Source organism: Oncorhynchus mykiss, chromosome 24 (assembly GCF_013265735.2).
Source record: "Oncorhynchus mykiss isolate Arlee chromosome 24, USDA_OmykA_1.1, whole genome shotgun sequence".
NCBI lineage: Eukaryota > Metazoa > Chordata > Actinopteri > Salmoniformes > Salmonidae > Oncorhynchus > Oncorhynchus mykiss.
In genome coordinates, this window is record NC_048588.1 from 24701582 (window position 1) to 24722696 (window position 21115).

The 21115-nt window shown below is 45.0% G+C and overlaps 1 protein-coding gene across 20 annotated transcripts in view; it reads right to left on the reverse strand.

Moving 5' to 3' along the window:
- LOC110503378 (unconventional myosin-XVIIIa) overlaps positions 1 to 21115 on the reverse strand; it is a 172253-nt gene that overhangs the window by 10771 nt on the left and 140367 nt on the right. For 14 of the 20 annotated variants that reach the window (XM_036961665.1, XM_036961664.1, XM_036961658.1 and 11 more), the window contains 6 exons: positions 18066 to 18182; positions 17444 to 17527; positions 12106 to 12243; positions 10634 to 10819; positions 10260 to 10399; positions 9204 to 9248 (listed from right to left, as the gene is read on the reverse strand). In XM_036961665.1, the coding sequence (XP_036817560.1) occupies positions 9204 to 9248; positions 10260 to 10399; positions 10634 to 10819; positions 12106 to 12243; positions 17444 to 17527; positions 18066 to 18182 (710 nt within the window). Of the gene's footprint in view, positions 1 to 6686; positions 6853 to 9203; positions 9249 to 10259; positions 10400 to 10633; positions 10820 to 12105; positions 12244 to 17443; positions 17528 to 18065; positions 18183 to 21115 lie in introns of those variants that run through there. The other 6 variants (XM_036961666.1, XM_036961657.1, XM_036961669.1 and 3 more) reach the window with 3 other exon arrangements.

Sequence of the window (21115 nt, forward strand, 5' to 3'; positions counted from 1 at the left end):
AAGTCCACAATCATCTCCTTAGTTTTGTTGACGTTGAGTGTGAGGTTGTTTTCCTGACACCACACTCCGAGGGCCCTCACCTCCTCCCTGTAGGCCGTCTCATCGTTGTTGGTAATCAAGCCTACCACTGTTGTGTCGTCCGCAAACTTGATGATTGAGTTGGAGGCGTGCGTGGCCACGCAGTCGTGGGTGAACAGGGAGTACAGGAGAGGGCTCAGAACGCAACCTTGTGGGGCCCCAGTGTTGAGGATCAGCGGGGAGGAGATGTTGTTGCCTACCCTCACCACCTGGGGGCGGCCCGTCAGGAAGTCCAGTACCCAGTTGCACAGGGCGGGGTCGAGACCCAGGGTCTCGAGCTTGATGACGAGCTTGGAGGGTACTATGGTGTTGAATGCCGAGCTGTAGTCGATGAACAGCATTCTCACATAGGTATTCCTCTTGTCCAGATGGGTTAGGGCAGTGTGCAGTGTGGTTGAGATTGCATCGTCTGTGGACCTATTTGGGCGGTAAGCAAATTGGAGTGGGTCTAGGGTGTCAGGTAGGGTGGAGGTGATATGGTCCTTGACTAGTCTCTCAAAGCACTTCATGATGACGGATGTGAGTGCTACGGGGCGGTAGTCATTTAGCTCAGTTACCTTAGCTTTCTTGGGAACAGGAACAATGGTGGCCCTCTTGAAGCATGTGGGAACAGCAGACTGGTATAGGGATTGATTGAATATGTCCGTAAACACACCGGCCAGCTGGTCTGCGCATGCTCTGAGGGCGCGGCTGGGGATGCCATCTGGGCCTGCAGCCTTGCGAGGGTTAACACGTTTAAATGTCTTACTCACCTCGGCTGCAGTGAAGGAGAGACCGCATGTTTTCGTTGCAGGCCGTGTCAGTGGCACTGTATTGTCCTCAAAGCGGGCAAAAAAGTTATTTAGTCTGCCTGGGAGCAAGACATCCTGGTCCGTGACTGGGCTGGGTTTCTTCCTGTAGTCCGTGATTGACTGTAGACCCTGCCACATGCCTCTTGTGTCTGAGCCGTTGAATTGAGATTCTACTTTGTCTCTGTACTGGCGCTTAGCTTGTTTGATAGCCTTGCGGAGGGAATAGCTGCACTGTTTGTATTCGGTCATGTTACCAGACACCTTGCCCTGATTAAAAGCAGTGGTTCGCGCTTTCAGTTTCACACGAATGCTGCCATCAATCCACGGTTTCTGGTTAGGGAATGTTTTAATCGTTGCTATGGGAACGACATCTTCAACGCACGTTCTAATGAACTCGCACACCGAATCAGCGTATTCGTCAATGTTGTTATCTGACGCAATACGAAACATCTCCCAGTCCACGTGATGGAAGCAGTCTTGGAGTGTGGAGTCAGCTTGGTCGGACCAGCGTTGGACAGACCTCAGTGTGGGAGCCTCTTGTTTTAGTTTCTGTCTGTAGGCAGGGATCAACAAAATGGAGTCGTGGTCAGCTTTTCCGAAAGGGGGGCGGGGCAGGGCCTTATATGCGTCGCGGAAGTTAGAGTAACAATGGTCCAAGGTCTTTCCTCCCCTGGTTGCGCAATCGATATGCTGATAAAATTTGGGGAGTCTTGTTTTCAGATTAGCCTTGTTAAAATCCCCAGCTACAATGAATGCAGCCTCCGGATAAATTGTTTCCAGTTTGCAGAGAGTTAAATAAAGTTCGTTCAGAGCCATCGATGTGTCTGCTTGGGGGGGGATATATACGGCTGTGATTATAATCGAAGAGAATTCTCTTGGTAGATAATGCGGTCTACATTTGATTGTGAGGAATTCTAAATCAGGTGAACAGAAGGATTTGAGTTCCTGTATGTTTCTTTCATCGCACCATGTCACGTTAGTCATAAGGCATACGCCCCCGCCCCTCTTTTTACCAGAAAGATGTTTTTCCTGTCTGCGCGATGCGTGGAGAAACCTGTTGGCTGCACCGCTTCGGATAGCGTCTCTCCAGTAAGCCACGTTTCCGTGAAGCAAAGAACGTTACAGTCTCTGATGTCCCTCTGGAATGCTACCCTTGCTCGGATTTCATCAACCTTGTTGTCAAGAGACTGGACATTGGCAAGAAGAATGCTAGGGAGTGGTGCGCGCTGTGCCCGTCTCCGGAGTCTGACCAGAAGACCGCCTCGTTTCCCTCTCTTTCGGAGTCGTTTTTTTGGGTCGCTGCATAGGATCCACTCCGTTGTCCTGTTTGTAAGGCAGAACACAGGATCCGCGTCGCGAAAAACATATTCTTGGTCGTACTGATGGTGAGTTGATGCTGATCTTATATTCAGTAGTTCTTCTCGACTGTATGTAATGAAACCTAAGATGACCTGGGGTACTAATGTAAGAAATAACACGTAAAAAAACAAAAAACTGCATAGTTTCCTAGGAACGCGAAGTGAGGCGGCCATCTCTGTCGGCACCTGTACTGATCTCGCCTTCTGGATGATAGCAGGGTGAAAAGGCAGTGGCTCGGGTGGTTGATGTCCTTGATGATCTTTTTGGCCTTCCTGTGACATCGGATGCTGTAGGTGTCATGGAGAGCAGGTAGTTTGCCCCCGGTGATCAGTTGTGAGAGCCTTGCGGTTGTGGGCTGTGCAGTTGCCGTACAAGGCTGTGATACAGCCCGACAGGATACTCTCGATTGTGCATCTGTAAAAGTTTGTCAGGGTTTTGGGTGACAAGCCAAATTCCTTCAGCCTCCTGAGGTTGAAGAGGCGCTGTTGCGCCTTCTTCACCACACTGTCTGTGTGAGTGGACTATTTCAGTTTGTCTGTGATGTGTACGCCGACAAACTTAAAACGTTCCACCTTCTCCACTACTGTCCCTTCGATGTTGATAGGGGGGGGTGCTGTTTCCTGAAGTCCACGATCATCTCCTTTGTTGACTTTGAGTGAGAGGTTGTTTTCCTGACACCACACTCCGAGTGGCCTCACCTCCTCCCTTTAGGCTGTCTCGTCGTTGTTGGTAATCAAGCCCACTACTATTGTGTCGTCTGGAAACTTGATGTTTGAGTTAGAACCGTGCATGGCCACGCAGTCGAGGGTGAACAGGGAGTACAGGAGGGGGCTGAGCACGCACCCTTGTGGGGCCCCAGTGTTGAGGGTCAGCGAAGTGGAGATGTTGTTTCCTACCTTCACCACCTGGGGGCGGCCCGTCAGAAAGTCCAGGTCCCAGTTGCACAGGGCGGGGTTGAGGCCCAGGGCCTCCAGCTTGATGATGAGCTTGGGGGGTACTATGGTGTTGAATTCTGAGCTGTAGCCAATGAACAGCATCCCAACAGACTGGGATAGGGAGCAATTGAATATGTCCGTAAACACACCAGCCAGCTGGTCTGCGCATGCTTTGAGGACGCGGCTAGGGATGCCATCTGTGCCAGCAGCCTTGTGATTGTTAACACGTTTAAATGCTCTACTCACATCAGCCACGGAGAAGGACAGGGGGAGGGGTGCAGTCCTTGTTAGTGGGCCTCGACGGTGGCACTGTATTATCCTCAAAGCGGGCAAAGAAGGTGTTTAGTTTGTCTGGGAGCGTAATGTTGGTGTCGGTGCCGTGGCTAGATTTCTTTTTGCAGCCTGTGATTTCCTGTAGACCCTGCCACGTACCTCGTGTCTGAGCTGTTAAATTGCGACTCCACCTTGTCCCTGTACTGGCATTTCGCTTGTTTGATTTCCTTGCGGAAGAAATAGCTAGTCTGTTTATATTCAGACATATTCCCAGACCTCTTTCCATGGTTAAATGCGGTGGATCGCGCTTTCAGTTTTGCTTGGATGCCGCCATCTATCCATGGTTTCTTGTTAGGGTAGGTTTTAATAGTCACAGTCTTCATAAAACGCACTTACCGAGTCAGCGTATAGGTCGATGTTGTTCTCTGAGGCTGATCGGAACATATTCCAGTCCGAATGATCAAAACAATCTTGAAGTGTGGCTTCTGATTGGTCGGACCAGCGTTGAATGATTCTCGTCACTGGTACATCCTGTTTGAGTTTCTGCCTATAAGACGGAAGGAGCAAGATGGCGTTGTGGTCAGATTTGCCGAAGGGAGGGCGGGGGGGTTTTGTATTGCAAGAAACAGGACATTGGCTAGTAATAGCGGTGTGCGATGTGCATGTCTACGGAGCCTGGACGGGTGGCCGCTTTGTCTGCCCCTTTTGTTTTGGATCGCCTACTAGAATTAGCTCCATTGTCCTGGGTGGTGGTCTGAACAGAGCATCCGCTTTGGGAAAGTCGTATTCCTGGACATAATGTTGGTAAGTTGACGTTGATCTTATATCCAATAGTTCTTTCCGGCTGTATGGAATAAGACTTAAGATTTCCTGGGGTAACAATGTAAGAAATAATACATAAAAAAAACAAAATACTGCATAGTTTCCTAAGAACTCGAAGCGAGGCGACCATCTCTGTTGGCGCTATGCCATCCAATACGCATCTGTTCAAAACCTATTCAGACACATATGCTATTGCTGTGATCTCCAATACCAGATTAAAAAGGGAGATTGTGACGCAGCTTGTTTTTGTTTTACTTTCTTTCATCCTGACATTGTTAATTTATAATGAACAAAAATATTAACGCAACATGTAACAATTGCTCAGATCTTACTGAGTTACAGTTCATAGGAGGAAATCAGTCAATTTAAATAAATTCATTAGGCCCTAATCTATGGATTTCACTTGACTGGGTAGGGGCGCAGCCATGGGTGGGAAGGCATACAGTGCATTCAGAAAGTATTCAGACCCCTTGTCTTCTTCCACATTTTGTTACGTTACAGCTTTATTCTAAAATGGATTAAATAGTTTTTTCCCTCATCAATCTACACACAATACCCCATAATGACAAAGCAAAAACAGGTTTAGACATTTTTGCAAATGTATTACAAATAAAAAAATGAAATATCACATTTACATAGGTACTCAGACCCTTTACTCGTACTTTGTTGAAGCACCTTTGGCAGCGATTACAGCCTCGAGTCTTCTTGGGTATGACGCTACAAGCTTGGCACACCTGTATTTGGGGAGTTTCTCCCATTCTTCTCTGCAGATCCTCTCAAGCTCTGTCAGGTTGGATGGGGAGCGTTGCTGCACAGCTATTTTCAGATCTCTCCAGAGATGTTCGATCAGGTTCAAGTCCCGGCTGGGCCATTCAAGGACATTCAGAGACTTGTCCCGAAGTCACTCCTGCGTTGTCTTGGCTGTGTGCTTAGGGTCGTTGTCCTGTTGGAAGGTGAACCTTCACCACAGTTTGAGGTCCTGAGTGCTCTGGAGCAGGTTTTCACCAAGGATATTCTCTGTACTTTGCTCTGTTCATCTTTCTCTCGATCTTGACTAGTCTACCATATTCTACCATAAAGGCCTGATTGGTGGAGTGCTGTAAACCTTCTGGAAGGTTCACCCATAGGAAGAGTCTTGGCGGTTCCAAACTTCTTCCATTTAAGAATGATGGAGGCCACTGTGTTCTTGGGGACCTTCAATGCTAAAAATATTTTTTTGGTACAATTCCCCAGATCTGTGCCTCAATAGTCTCGGCGCTTTATGGACAATTCCTTCGACCTCTTGGCTTGGTTTGTGCTCTGACATGCACTGTCAACCGTGGGACCTTATATAGACAGGTGTGTGCCTTTCCAAATCATGTCCAATCAATTGAATTTACCACAGGTGGACTACAATCAAGTTGTAGAAACATCTCAAGGATGATCAATGGAAACAGGGTGCACCTGAGCTAAATTTCGAGTCTCATAGCAAAGGGTCTGAATACTTATGAAAATAAGTGTCTAAAAGACTGTTTCTGCTTTGTCATTATCGGGTATTGTGTGTTAATTCATGATAATTTTTTTAATTGAATCCATTTTAAAATAAGGCTGTAACGTAACTAAATTTGGAAGAAGTCAAGCGGTCTGAATAGTTTCCGAATGCACTGTAACTATAGAGTTTTCATTCTGGAGATCATTCTTAATTATCTGGAGATCATTAAGGGCTTGTAAAGTTGTTCCTGACATAGGGAATAGAGGTCTCTAGTTTGACTATGTCTTTACGCACCAGTCTGTAGTACGTGTCCACAGCTGGCCCATGTGGGACGAATGTGGATGGAGGTCTGAATACATTGCAAAAGAGGGGTTGCAATCTCTCAAAAAACAGTTTCAGCCGCAATGTGCGTATGAATTTGAAGAGATCCACCTGCATATTGAAGGCATATGTGCTAGTGGGTACAAAATATATTTTTTTATACAATACAGAGATCATTTTTTATTGTAATTTTTTTACCCCTTTTTCTCCCCAATTTCATTATATCCAATTGGTAGTTACAGTCTTGTCCCATCACTGCAACTGCCCTATGGACTAAGGAGAGGCAAAGGTTGAGCGCCTCCGAAACACGACCCTGCCAAACTGCACTGCTTCTTGACACACTGCTCGCTTAACCTGGTAGCCAGCCGCACCAATGTGTCGGAGGAAACACTGTCCAGCTAGGCCCGCCAGAAGAAGTCGCTAGAAAATCCCGGCCAAACCCTCCCCTAACCTGGGCGACGCTGGGCCAATTGTGCTCTGCCTCATGGGTCTCCCGGTCACGGCCAGCTGTGACACAGCCTGGGATCGAACCAGGGTCTGTAGTGACGATGCAATGCAGTGCCTTAGACCGCTGCGCCACTCGGGAGGCTCATAATACAGAGATCTGAGGTGCAGTTAAACTCTTACTTGACAGATTCACCACTTGGATTTGTTGCGTTGCTGGCTCCGGGCGCGGTGGCTGGTCCTCGTGGCGTTGTTGCTCTTGGTAGTGACGTCTGTGGTCTGGTTGTGGAGAATGTTGTCATGTCCTGTTGTCGGTAAGGTCTACAGACGGTTTTCTGTATGGATCCATGGCGTCCCCCTAAAAAAAGAGGACTGTGAGCCAGAGGGGGAGGGGCCATGTGCAGTAACAGCTGGTGTTTCCTCTTCACTTGAGCATGTGTAATCAGTAGAGGAGCCACAAAACAGTCCTAACTGTCACGTCTGCTCCCCCTATTCCCTCCCATTGGCGCCAGGTTGCCCTGCCTCACGCACTCCTGCCCTGCATCACGCACTCCTGCCCTGCATCATGCACACCTGCCTTCCATCACGCACACCTGCCTTCCCTCGTCACGCGCATCAGGGTTATTAGACTCACCTGGACTCACTTATCACCTGTTTATTTCCTCCCCTATATTTGTCAGTCCCCAGCTCTGTTCCCCACTGCTGCTTTGTATTGTTTTAGTCTTTAGTGTTAGTGTGCTGACGCTGTACCTGTCTCGTTCCATGTCCATTATTTATTAAATGTTTTACTCCCCGTACCTGCTTCGTCTCTCCAGCGTCATCTCATGTGACACGTGATTTTATATGTGATTTTACATGTGATTTTATTGGGTAATCGGGCGCAGGTTGGGGTTCAGCCAGTGGTAGACTGCGTTGACTGTGTATCCCTTTGGCATGTGTGGATCTTGGCTGCTTTAAGGTCCTGGAGTGCTTTGGTCGTCTCTTTGAGTGTGCAGTTGTGTCTGGTGTCGAACTCTCCAGCGGAGGGTACAGTATGTCCTTGATGGAGACAATTATAGTATCCAATTCGGCCTTAAACATTTGTTTAGGATGGCGCACCATCGGTTGTTAAAGTCCTTGTTCTCTGTAAAGATAGCTGATGCCTTTTGAATGCGCAATACTTTTGGGACTCTTTTGTTGTGGCAATATTCTGAAAGCGTACCTACATGTAATTCTAGGTGGGCAACTTCATTTGTTTTTCAACTTTCTGCCAGTCAATTGTCAATTATTTATATGTATTATATACATGCCCATCCAACAAAACTTTGTTATCAAATCAGTAGTTATTATTGCCATTACTGCCTAGTACTGAACAACATAAAATACATTGTTAGGATTCAATAACAAAAACCCTGGAAAGAACAGCTGGGGTCTCTCATCCAATTACTCCCTAAAAAGACGAACTTCCCAACACCACATTCTCTGCTGTAATACACAAGTGTTGTACAAGCCCATCATTAAAGGTAGACTCAGCTAAATGACATTGCCACGAGCAGCACCACAGATATTGAGATGAGCGAGATGCAAGACTTGACTTTCAGACAGTCACATACAGTAGCTGTGCATGGGTTTGCTTCATTCTGTTCACAGTGTGGCATCCACAGGAACAAAACAGTGGAGAAGTTGAGCCTCACGCTTCAACGCTCTTAGTTGTTGCGGAAAATGACCCACTATGCTGTTTACTTTCTGCATCAACGTCATATCGCAGAGTCTACCTTTAACATTCAGAACACATTCTGCTTTAACAAAAAGCAGCACTTTACAATACTGCTTAACAAGGGTTGAACAGCAGAAACGTCAGTAACTACTGTAAGGGCACATGGACATGGGACTGGAATGGCCCAGACCCAAAGGTTAACACTGCATGTGAGCCACTTTCCAGACGAGCAGAGAGCTTTTTGTAAGACATTTGAGGGTTCTGCATTATATAGTGAGTGTAAAAGATTCATGAGGAACACACCATTCGTCTTTCCGTCGTCAGAGGCAGACAGTCATATCTCACATCCACCCCAGAGCAAAGCTCTGAAATATTCAATAGGCCCTGAGAGCGGGCGTGCAGCCTCTGGGCAAAGAACGCTGTTCAAACAAGGCACAGCGGTGTCCAACAGAACCCCCGGAGGACACGCTGGGACAGCAAACACAAGGGGAGAAAGGAAGTAGGGTTCTCACTGGAAAGGTAGGAGTTCAAGAACTGAGCCCTGGTGGACACCACATGACACTTACCCAGCGATGGATGCTTACTACGCCAGTTAGATATTATATATGTTACCGCAGTTTAAGGCGTTACTCAATGAACACACAGACACTCTGGGGAAGGGGTTGTTTTATGCTTGGTTTAGAAAAGCATGTTGTCAATGGCATTCATGCAGTTCAGCATGTGGCCTCATGCAATGAAGAGTGTAGCAAATTAGGCTATGGGGGAATAGCTGAGCCCTGGAATAACGATGCAGTATCACTGAGCTTGTTCGTTGAATGGTATCCCATAGTTAAGTCCTTATGAAGTGACATATGGACTATGCCGTAAGTCATAAACTTGAACTTATATGAGATGGCTTGAACATGGACAATAGATCTGCTGCTTGATATTGCATCCTTTCCAGTGAAGGGCATCAGACTATTCCAAAATAGCATTTAAAACAATGTCAAACAACACAAGCTCCAGTTCCTCACGTTTTGTTCCTTCTTTTCTGATACTTTGTCACCATGTCTTGTAAACTGGTCATGATGATGGATGAAAGACAGAGACACAAAGAAATAAAGAATACAAACACAAAACAAACAGAAGAGAAAAGTGAGACAGGAAATGGGTAGGTACAGTCCAAGTAAACCAAAAGAACGTGATGAATAGGCTAATGCTTGAAGGATCTAAAACCTAAATCATTGTGGATATCATGGCTGATGTGGTGGTGATGACCATATATGACCATATATATCCAATTACTAGTATTCTAATTCTATGATGATGACCCTGTGGTTCTATTAAAGATATTTCCTCCCAGTGGGAGAGATTCAAGCGCTGCATATTGCTGGGTTACTGACTCAGCACACCACATCATCCTGATCCCCATCCTGTTACCGCGTAGAGAAGACAGAGTACACACTATACTCAAACCTGACTCACAGAGGGAAGAAAGGCCTTCTCCCCGGGACTGCACTCATAAACAAACAAATAAACAAACAAGGCTCGGCAGGAGCAGAGAGCGAGTAAATAAATAAGGAACGGGAGGAGACGGAACTCGATTTCACTGACGTAGCTTTAGCTAGCTGCCTATCTCACCGAATACAGGAAACAAAGAATATATATATTTTTAAAGGCCTGAAAATTAAGCCCAGCAGTTTTCAGCACATAAATCTTTCAGATTGTGTGAATAAGAAAAGACAGAGTCGGGGGAGAGTTCTCTCTGATTGCTTTATCCAAGGCCTCTTTCAATGGAACATCCATCCTGACTGGGTCATTCTCTCTCTCCATCTCTCTCTCTCTCTCTCTCCGTCGCTCTCGTTGTCTTCCTACCATCTCTTCTGCTGAGTTTATCTACAGTTTAACTGTGTAACAGTAGCTGCTCTCTATGCTGAGTGCGTGCTGACGAGCTGACACTTGCTGTCATGAGAGGACATGAGGTAAATTAATTATATTAAGTGAATTTATATGTTTGGGCACTAAATAGACAGCTATACCTATTGTATTAGGTTAATGTATATGTCCGGGCACAAAATAGACAGCTATACCTGCTGATGAGGTCCTCGTTGCCGTCACTCTCCATCTCGTCCTCGATGGCGGCCTGGAGGTCACCAATCCTCTTGAAGGCTAGTTTAAGGTCCGCCTGCAGGCTCTGATTGGCTGCCTCCAAGCTTTCAATATCCATTTCCTGTCGGAAGAGAGTGAGACACTCTAAGCTAAGGTCCCAGCATTACACCTACATCTGACCATTTCTGAAGTCTCTTTTGTCGTTCTCATTTTTCTGAATGTCTAATAATCCTTAACAAAGCAAGGTTGATGGGAACTGCAGCCGTTATTTCATATCTTCAAAGCGCCCCACTGTAAAAAGCCAGTCTGTACAGCGCCCCAGTCCCCTCGGCCCATTTGTGACTTTGGGTCTTACCAGCTCATGTTTCTTGCGGCTGGCCTCTCCCTCCTTCTTGGCCAGCTCTCCCATCTCCTCCTTGATATCTCTGATCTGTCTCTGGAGCCGCTTGTTCTGCTCCTTCTCCCGGGTCTCGCTGGTGCTGCGGTGATCCCGCTCCTCTGTTAGCTTCTCAAGGTTCTCCTTTAGACGGGCCACCAGGCTCTGAATGACCAACAGCAGACAGGGACCATGTTAGAAGAAACACTGCACTCACAGTCTACATCTGGCACAGGTCAGAGACCGTATCATGCATGCAGCTATGAGAGATACTCCATATCTAAAATGGGATTCAGTTGATGAAAAACCTACACCAAAAAATCTAATCATATTGTATCGGTCACATGCGCCGAATACAACAGGTAGACCTTGCCTTGAAATGCTTACTTACAAGCCCCTAACCAACAATGCAGTTCAAGAAATTAACTTAGTTTCTTTGAGATATTCCCCAAGTAAGGACAAGAAACTACTAATTAAATAGAGTCTACTTGCTAAACATCGTTCTGCTACATACTGTATTTGCTCCGCAGAAGAATGCTCCAGCATTTCATATGAGCACATACAGCAACTTCAATGCACAGAAAAGGCTGAATCCAGCCTCCACTAATGCTAAACAGCCATTAGCCTCCAGCCTTGTCGATGTTTCACACTGTGAGTGGGTGAGTTCTGCTCTCTGCCCTCTCAGATGTTTATTGATTGGCCTCCTATAGTTTTCTGTCTACCAGAAATATCCAGCCACTCACAGTGGTTTCAAATGCCATGAGTAGCAACAAGACATGGCTAAATACGACCTTAAAACCCCTTGTAACTTTGGACGTATCCTTCCCAAAACTGAACAATTCTCAGCTGGTCTTTCTATTATTCCATCCAGTGGAGAACATTGACAGAGAGGGATTCTCTGAGAGAGTTTTACTTTTAGATTGGAGTTAAAGCAGTGTGTCTGGCTGTCTGCACATTGATGGTAATTACAAGTCCAAAAGTTGCAAATGCAGAGATGCATTTGTCTGAGGGGAAGAAAATGGATTTCTATTTTTCCCTGGCTGTGTGTGAACAGTAACATTTATCCTTCACTTAAACGTTTGTCGCAGGCAATATCACAATGTCATTTGAAACTGACAGAATAACAAATTATTTTGTGGAGTGAATATAATATGAGCTAGTCAGAGGACAAACATAGCAGAAGGCATTATCTAACTGTGATATGCTAACAGTCTAAGTTAGAAGGTTATGAGGCTGAATCCAGCACTAAAAATAGAAATAACCGTTTGTGAGGTGGCAAAACTTGCATGGTGGAGGTGGTGGGAGTCAATCGTCCCTCACTTCAACCACTGGGCAATTCTCTCCCCCCCCCCCCCACACACACACACACACACACGCGCACTAGACAGGCCGCCAGGCGCAACCAACGCTCCTTTTCTAGAATGCCCCTCAGCCCCCCTGCATGCTCTCACCTCCAAGCGTTTGACCTGTGTTTTCTCAAACTCCATCTTGGTCTCCATCTCTCGGATCTTCGCCTCCTGCCTGGTGACCAGGGACTTCTCGACCATAGACGTCTCCTGGAACTCCAGCTGGCTCTGCAGTGCCGAGAGCTGAGGGAGTGAAACACAGGAGTAGGAACACACAAACAAGGAAGGGTTTTAGAAAGAACAACATACCGTAGCAGAAACAAACTGCCACCATACAGTATATTATGTTAACTCAGCAAAAAAAGAAATGTCCTCTACCAAGTCAACTGCTTTTATTTTCAGCAAACTTAACAGGTGTAAATATTTGTATGAACATAAGACTCAACAACTGAGACCTGAACAAGTTCCACAGATATGTGACAAACAGAAATTGAATAATGTGTCCTTGAACAAAGGGGGGTCAAAATCAAAAGTAACAGTCAGTATCTGGTGTGGCCACTAGCTGCATTAAGTACTGCAGTGCATCACCTCCTCATGGACTGCACCAGATTTGCCAGTTCTTGCTGTGAGATGTTACCCCACTCTTCCACCAAGGCACCTGCAAGTTTCCTGACATTTTTGGAGGGAATGGCCCTAACCCTCACCCTCCGATCCAACAGGCCCCAGAATGAGCAATGTGATTGAGATCCGGGCTCTTCGCTGGCCATGGCAGAACACTGACATTCCTGTCTTACAGGAAATCACGCACAGAACAGCAGTATGGCTGGTGGCATTGTCATGCTGGAGGGTCATGTCAGGATGAGCCTGCAGGATGGGTACCACATGAGGGAGGAGGATGTCTTCCCTGTAACACACAGCGTTGAGATTGCCTGCAATGACAACAAGCTCAGTCCGATGATGCTGTGACACACCGCCACAGACCATGACGGACCCTCCACCTCCAAATCGAACTCTCTCCAGAGTACAGGCCTCGGTGTAACGCTCATTCCTTCGACCGTAAACGACTGTTTCCCATGCTTGTTCAATGAACCATAAACAATTAATGAATATGCACCAGTGGAACGGTCGTTAAGACACTAACAGCTTACAGACGGTAGGCAATTAAGGTCACAGTTATGAAAACTTAGGACACTAAAGAGGCCTTTCTACTGACTCTGAAAAACACCAAAAGAAAGATGCCCAGGGTCCCTGCTCATCTGTGTGAACGTGCCATAGGCATGCTGCAAGGAGGCCTGAGGACTGCAGATGTGACCAGGGCAATACATTGCAATGTCCGTACTGTAAGACACCCAAAACAGCGCTACAGGGAGACAGGACGGACAGCTGATCGTCCTCACAGTGGCAGACCTCGTGTAACAACCCCTGCCCAGGATCGGTACATCCAAACACCACACCTGCGGGACAGGTACAGGATGGCAACAACAACTGCCCGAGGTACACACACCAGGGCCTTAGGCCTGAGGGCTACTCTCTTTATTCACACCAGGGCTTTAGGCCTGAGGGCTACTCTCTTTATTCACACCAGGGCCTTAGGCCTGAGGGCTACTCTCTTTATTCACACCAGGGCCTTAGGCCTGAGGGCTACTCTCTTTATTCACACCAGGGCCTTAGGCCTGAGGGCTACTCTTTATTCACACCAGGGCCTTAGGCCTGAGGGCTACTCTCTTTATTCACGCCAGGGCCTTAGGCCTGAGGGCTACTCTTTATTCACACCAGGGCTTTAGGCCTGAGGGCTACTCTCTTTATTCACACCAGGGCCTTAGGCTTGAGGGCTACTCTTTATTCACACCAGGGCTTTAGGCCTGAGGGCTAATCTTTATTCACACCAGGGCTTTAGGCCTGAGGGCTAATCTATGAGCCATGCACCTCTGTCATTTCACATCTCTACTGGGTGCTTTTCACATCTCTACAGTGGGTCCAGATCCAAATCAACCTTCCTCTTTAGGAGTAACCCGGGCTCTCTCGATTGAGTGGTTCAGAGTTTTAACATAGTTCAGACCAGGATAGGGATTCAAACACCGGACTTTGTTACATGCACTACATACAGTGGGGCAAAAAAGTATTTAGTCAGCCACCAATTGTGCAAGTTCTCCCACTTAAAAAGATGAGAGAGGCCTGTAATTTTCATCATAGGTACACTTCAACTATGACATACAAAATGAGAAAAAAATTCCAGAAAATGTCATTGTAGGATATTTAATGAATTTATTTGCAAATTATGGTGGAAAATAAGTATTTGGTCAATAACAAAAGTGTATCTCAATACTTTGTTATATACCCTTTGTTGGCAATGACAGAGGTCAAACGTTTTCTGTAAGTCTTCACAAGGTTTTCACACACTGTTGCTGGTATTTTGGCCCATTCCTCCATGCATATCTAATATAGAGCAGTGATGTTTTGGGGCTGTTGCTGGGCAACACGGACTTTCAACTCCCTCCAAAGATTTTCTATGGGGTTGAGATCTGGAGACTGGCTAGGCCACTCCAGGACCTTGAAATGCTTCTTACGAAGCCACTCCTTCGTTGCCTGGGCGGTGTGTTTGGGATCATTGTCTTGCTGAAAGACCCAGCCACGTTTCATCTTCAAAGCCCTTGCTGATGGAAGGAGGTTTTCACTCAAAATCTCACGATACATGGCCCCATTCATTCTTTCCTTTACACGGATCAGTCGTCCTGGTCCCTTTGCAGAAAAACAGCCCCAAAGCATGATGTTTCCACCCCCATGCTTCACAGTAGGTATGGTGTTCTTTGGATTCAACTCAGCATTCTTTGTCCTCCAAACACAACCAGTTGAGTTTTTACCAAAAAGTTATATTTTGGTTTCATCTGACCGTATGACATTCTCCCAATCTTCTTCTGGATCATCCAAATGCTCTCTAGCAAACTTCAGACAGGCCTGGACATGTACTGGCTTAAGCTGGGGGACACGTCTGGCACTGCAGGATTTGAGTCCCTGGCGGCATAGTGTGTTACATATGATAGGCTTTGTTACTTTGGTCCCAGCTCTCTGCAGGTCATTCACTAGGTCCCCCCGTGTGGTTCTGGGATTTTTGCTCACCGTTCTTGTGATCATTATGACCCCACGGGGTGAGATCGAGGGAGATTATCAAATGGTCTTGTATGTCTTCCATTTCCTAATAATTGCTCCCACAGTTGATTTCTTCAAACCAAGCTGCTTACCTATTGCAGATTCAGTCTTCCCAGCCTGGTGCAGGTCTACAATTTTGTTTCTGGTGTCCTTTGACAGCTCCTTGGTCTTGGCCATAGTGGAGTTTGGAGTGTGACTGTTTGAGGTTATGGACAGGTGTCTTTTATACTGATAACAAGTTCAAACAGGTGCCATTAATACAGGTAACGAGTGGAGGACAGAGGAGGTCTGTGAGAGCCAGAAATCTTGCTTGTTTGTAGGTGACCAAATACTTATTTTCCACCATAATTTGCAAATAAATTCATAAAACATCCTACAATGTAATTTTCTGGATTTTTCCCCTCATTTTGTCTGTCATAGTTGAAGTGTACCTATGATGAAAATTACAGGCCTCTCTCATCTTTTTAAGTGGGAGAACTTCAGCCAATTGGTGGCTGACTAAATACTTTTTTGCCCCACTGTATCTATTACTCAAAGCGTAGATACGTGCCCCCGACTGAATTGCTTTTAATTATTTCTAAAAGTTGCTCCGCTGTTTCAAAGCAGAGAAACTATTTGTTAGGAATAATAATTTCCTGCATATTGACTTTGGGACGTACAGAGGTCAGACGAGGACTTTTTGTTTAATCTGAAACCAATGTAGCTAAACTAACAACTAGACTTATGCCCTCCAGTCCAACTCAAGTCTTAAAATAGGCCTAAAGTAACCTTCAAGGAAAGAAAATATTACCGTTTTAAAACATACTGACTATATATTTATTCTTAATATTCTTGTATTTCGATGTGAATTGAAAGAAACTGTCCTTTACAAGCTCCTGTATGAGGGAGCCCCTGGGAGCATTGTGTTCGTTCAATAAGATGACAGCTTCCCTGCCATAATGACTGACTAGAGAGAGAGAGAGTGAAAGGGGGATTCGGACACTGCCCTCATAGCCTGATGTTGATGATAGACGACCCCCCCCCCCCCCCTCTCAGCAACAGTGGGGATAATTGTTCCGAGGCCAGGGTCTCTGATGGTTATCACCAGACTGGAGCGCCACAATGTGAGTGTCACGCTACAACACAAATGTCCCGTGTCTGGGTCGGATTATGGGGCAACAGACAGAGAGAGGTAAAGGTATTACAGGTTTGATCCCCTGCAGGGTCACCTTGATTTGATAAGAAAAGGCACACAGACTGTGACCACACAACACTGTTCCACAATGAAATCACTACGACTGAAGGGTGCGTATGTTAAAGCTGGGGACTACTAAAGCCAAATGCCACAGCATTGCCACTGGGCACCGTGACAGACAACAGTCCGACAGACGTTCTCTATCTTCAACTGCCAAACAGTCGACAATTCAGTCGACAATTTTGGTTATTCTGATAGACACATCTCTAATAAGACATATTGATTATCCCATGTCAATCATTTGTAAGGACTACCATGCAAAGAGAGGAGATAGGGGTTGTCGTGGAAATTTCCTCTATTTACCAAATCATGGGAGCAAACCACACACACAAGTCAGAGTTAGTTATAAAAGTCCATCTTTAATTATATGAGCTCTATCACAACCCTGTGACTCTCAGATAAATTCAGTGTCTCTCAGTGAATTCTCTGAGAGCCCCCTTACAAATGCAACTGAGTTCCTTTAATAGCAAAGACCCACATAGTCAGACAGCATAGACATAACTCATCGTTCAGCTTTGTCTCCTTTCCCAAACCATAAACCAATCCTCCATTACAACAGGCATATATCAAATTGTCATTTAGATACAACCAACTCAAAATACAACCAATCCTGGACAAGCTCACGGAGAGGAGAATGATTCCAGACACTGCCATCTCCGATGGGAAAACTAGGGAGTGAACTGGCACACACACAGTGGAGCAAAAGATATGCTTACACATGATGACACTTTGACCTCTCCCCTCTCAGCGGCCATGCAACTTAGTCTTGACATAGAACAGATACTGCAACCCTGCCCACAGTATTATACAAAATACCATTCTGATGAGAATTAACTTACACACATTGATAAATATAAAACATCTTACATATGTTACCAACCAATTCTGAATCTTCCCTAACAGGGTTGAGGACTTTAAATTCCATGAGGCAGATGACTTATGTCAGCTAGCTAGTCCTGCTCAATGAGTCCCATTATGTTGTTCTAAGTGCAGACAAAGTGATGCATTAGGATAGCACTGTCTATCCCTATACCCTCCCAGCTGTGTCCTAGTGAACTGTACCTTCTCCTGGACATCCTGCTTCTCCTTGAGGGCCTCCTCCAGCTGGGCTTGTAGGTCAGAGATCTGGGCTAGGTTCTGGGTTGACTACACACACACACAAACAAGCTACTGGTCAGTCTGATCTCTACAGTGTATTGCATCATGTTTACTTTAAGTAGCACAGTACAGCATATTATATTCCTCCCCATTTGGTCTACACAGCTAGAAAACAGATTGATAAACAACCATAAACAAACATGTTGATGGGACCATGTCACAGCGACATATTTTTAAAAGCAAGAGTAGGGAGGGGAGACATCAACACACCGCATTTCAATGTGACCTGTGTGAAATGAAATATTAGAGATTAGTGCTTTTTTTCTGCTACATGAAGCGCTCCGCATAGTGAGCCCAGGGGAACAGCTGTCTCACTTTAGACGGGATACATTCATTTGCAGCTAGTAGAAGCAGATCACTCATATTTCCATCAGTGTCAGCCAGACAGAGCTCACTTTTCATCTCCACTTGATAGCAAACTTCTCTACACAGTTACATTAACACTAATGGAGAGCACTAAGCTGATGCCAAATACTATTTACACCATTGAAATAATGCAGAATGACCCTTGCATTGTGTGTGTTACCTGGACGACAGCTGACTTGTGCTTCTTCATGAGCTCGTTCATATCCTCCTGGTCCTCCTCCATACGAGACTGAAGATCATTCTTCTCCCTCAGCAGCCTGCTCAACTGCTCTTCCAGCTGAGAGAGACACACAGAGAGAGAGAGAGAGAGACACAGAGAGAGAGACACAGACAGACAGAGAGAGAGACAGAGAGAGAGAGACAGACAGACAGAAAGAGAGAGAGAGACAAAGAGAGAGAGAGACACGGAGAGAGACACAGAGAGAGAGACACACACAGAGAGAGAGAGAGACAGAGAGAGAGAGAGACACACAGAGACAGAGAGACACAGAGACAGAGAGACAGAGAGGGAACAGACATTGAGTAAAGACAGTGTGTCTGTGTACACTACCGTTCAAAAGTTTGGGGTCACTTAGAAATCTCCTTGTTTTTGAAAGAAAAGCCCATTTTTTTGTCCATTAAAACAACATCAAATTGATCAGAAAAACAGTGTAGACATTGTTAACGTTGTAAATGACTATTGCAGCTGGAAACGGCAGATTTTTAATGGAATATCTACATAGGCGTACAGAGGCCCATTATCAGCAACCATCACTCCTGTGTTCCAATGGCACATTGTGTTAGCTAATCCAAGTTTATAATTTTAAAAGGCTAATTGATCATTAGAAAAACCTTTTGCAATTATGTTAGCACAGCTGAAAACTGTTATCCTGATAAAAGAAGCACAACACCAGTCTCAACGTCAACAGTGAAGAGGCGACTCCGGGATGCTGGCCTTCTAGGCAGAGTTGCAAAGAAAAAGCCATATCTAAGACTGGCCAATAAAAATAAAAGATTAAGATGGGCAAAAGAACACAGACACTGGACAGAGGAGCTCTGCCTTGAAGGCCAGCATCCCGGAGTTGCCTCTTCACTGTTGACGTTGGGACTGGTGTTTTGCGAGTACTATTTAATGAAGCTGCCAGTTGAGGACTTGTGAGGCGTCTGTTTCTCAAACTAGACACTATAATACACTATAATAATGTACTTGTCTACAGCAACTGAAAAGCCTGCAACACTTAAAAGAGCTGCAGCAAGATTCGGAATGGGTAGCAAGGAATAAGTTAGTCCTACATATTTCCAAAGCTAAAAGCACTGACAAATCATTCACTTAAACCCTAAACCTCAACTACATCTCGCAATGAATAATGTGGAAATTAAGCAAGTTGAGGTGACTAAACTGCTTGGAGTAACCCTTGATTGTAAACTGTCATGGTCAAAACATACTGATACAACAGTAGCTAAGATGTGGAGAGGTCTGTCCATAATAAAGCACTGCTCTGCCTTTTTAACAACACTATCAAGACAGGTCCTACAGGCCCTGGTTTTGTCGCACCTGGACTACTGTTCAGTCGTGTGGTCAGGTGCCACAAAGAGGGACTTAGGAATATTGCAGTTGGCTCAGAACAGGACAGCACGGCTTGCCCTTAAACGTACACAGAGAGCTAACATTAATGACATGCATGTCAATCTATCATGGCTCAAAGTGGAAGAGAGATTGACTTCATCACTACTTGTTTTTGTAAGGGGTGTTGACAAGCTGAATGGACACCCAACCATACCCCACAAGACATGCCACCAGAGGTCTCTTCACAGTCCCCAAGTCCAGAACAGACTATGGGAGGCACACAGTACTACATAGAGCCATGACTACATGGAACTCTATTCCACATCAGGTAACTGATGCAGCAGTAGAATCAGATTTAAAAAACATGTACCTTAAAAATACACCTTATGGAACAACAGGCACTGTGAAGAGACACACACAAAGGTACAGACACATTCATACGCACACATTGTGAGATTGTTGTATGGTGCTATTAAACATCTTGTATTGTATATATGTAGTAATAATGTTAGATGATGTACTGTTTTATCTTTTGTTTTATATGTTATGTACTGTAAGTGCTTCAATGTGTTTGGACCCCAGGAAGAGTAGCTGCTGCCTTGGTAGGAAATAATGGGGATCCCTAATACATACTAATACAAACACAGGATCACATACTGTCTTTTCCCAGTCATTATCAACCTAGCCAATTATTTGTATTTATTTTAATTTTATTTAACCATTATTTAAGTAGGCAAATCAGTTAAGAACAAATTCTTATTTACAATGACGGCCTACCAAAAGGCAAAACGCCTCCTGTGGGGATGGGGTCTGGGATTAAAAATTAAAAATTAAAAATATATAAATATAGGACAAACCAAACATCACTACAAGAGAGACAACACTACATAAAGAGTTACCTAAGACAACATAGCATGGCAGCAACACATGACAACACAGCCGATATGTTCAACGCCGATACCGATTATTGGAGGACCAAAAACCGATACCGATTATATCAGCCGATTTTTATTTATTTATTTGTACTAATGGCAATTACAACAATAGTGAATTAACACTTATTTTAACTTAATATAATACATCAATAAAATAAATTTAGTCTCAAATAAATAATGAAACATGTTCAATTTGGTTTAAATAATGCAAAAACAAAGTGTTGGAGAAGAAAGTAATATGTGCCAATATGCAATATGTGCCATGTAAAAATGTGTGCCATGTAAAAATGTGTGCCATGTACAAAAGCTAACGTTTAAGTTCCTTAATCAGAACATGAGAACATATGAAAGTTGGTGGTTCCTTTTAACATGAGACTTCAATATTCCAAGGTAAGAGGTTTTAGGTTGTAGTTAATATAGTATTTATAGGAATATTTCTCTCTGTACCATTTGTATTTCATATACCTTTGACTATTGGATGTCCTTATAGGCACTATAGTATTGCCAGTGTAACAGTAGCTTCCGTCCCTTTCCTCGCCCCTACCTGGGCTCGAACCAGGAACACATCGACAACAGCCACACTCGAAGCATCGTTACCCATCGCTCCACAAAAGCCGCGGCCCTTGCAGTGTAAGGGGAATAACTACTCCAAATCTAAAAGCGAGTGAGATTTGAAACGGTATTAGCGCACACCCAGCTAACTAGCCAGCCATTTCACATTGGTTACAC